The 726-nt window shown below is 52.8% G+C and overlaps 1 protein-coding gene across 1 annotated transcript; it reads left to right on the forward strand.

Annotated features, from left to right (window-relative positions):
* Positions 1–131: 131 nt before the first annotated feature.
* PADG_08735 (uncharacterized protein) lies at positions 132–445 on the forward strand (the record flags this gene model as incomplete). Its single annotated transcript, XM_010765732.1, has 2 exons — positions 132–301; positions 370–445. 2 exons carry the CDS (start codon positions 132–134, stop codon positions 443–445), a joined length of 246 nt encoding a protein of 81 aa, XP_010764034.1.
* Between the last annotated feature and the right edge of the window lie 281 nt (positions 446–726).

Consider the following 726-nt stretch of genomic DNA (forward strand, 5'->3'; position numbering starts at 1 on the left):
ATTCCACCCTCCGCGAAGCTCTCCCCGATTTCACAAAGACCACCCACATTTTCCTCCCCATCATTGATTGCCGCATGGGGAACGAAGCCGAGGCGCACCCACTGGGCCCCTCCTGCTCGTTTCCGTGATCGATGCCCTTCGCCTTCCACTACGACTCCCTTGCCTCCCGGAAAATCCGTGATGAAAGCGTACCAAGTCCACCCGGAAAACTCAGGTTCTCTACTTTGACAAAACCCACATTCGTTTCATCAACCTCTCCGACTCTCCGGTCCAGGAGAATAGCAGCGACTGCGGAGTATTCGTATGTCTGCAGATGCGCCATCTGCTTTTGAAGCGGTTGCTTGTGGCTACCTCGTCCGAGAAAATAAGCATGAGCCTCGGGGGGCATGAAGCTGAACGCAAGCAACGGGCGCAGGGAGATAGTGCGCATCATCGAACGCTTTAGGAAGAAGGGAGAAAGGAGAAGATCGTACGTGCATATCTTCACTGCTATCATCACTCTTTTCTGCGTCTGTAGACTGCTGCTTATCACCATACTTCCCGTTCTCCCGTTATATCTCTTCCCGACTCCGCCTTGGCTGCCTGAACAAGCACCTGGGTTCAGGAGATGTGGGCTTGCTTCCCCTCCATCGGCCCGTCAATCCAAAATGGCCGTGTACATATCCTCATACATGTGCATCAAATCAAAGAATTGACACTAAGATTTCTGCGGAACCAATGGGCAAC

Source organism: Paracoccidioides brasiliensis (assembly GCF_000150735.1).
Source record: "Paracoccidioides brasiliensis Pb18 unplaced genomic scaffold supercont2.45, whole genome shotgun sequence".
Lineage (NCBI taxonomy): Eukaryota > Fungi > Ascomycota > Eurotiomycetes > Onygenales > Ajellomycetaceae > Paracoccidioides > Paracoccidioides brasiliensis.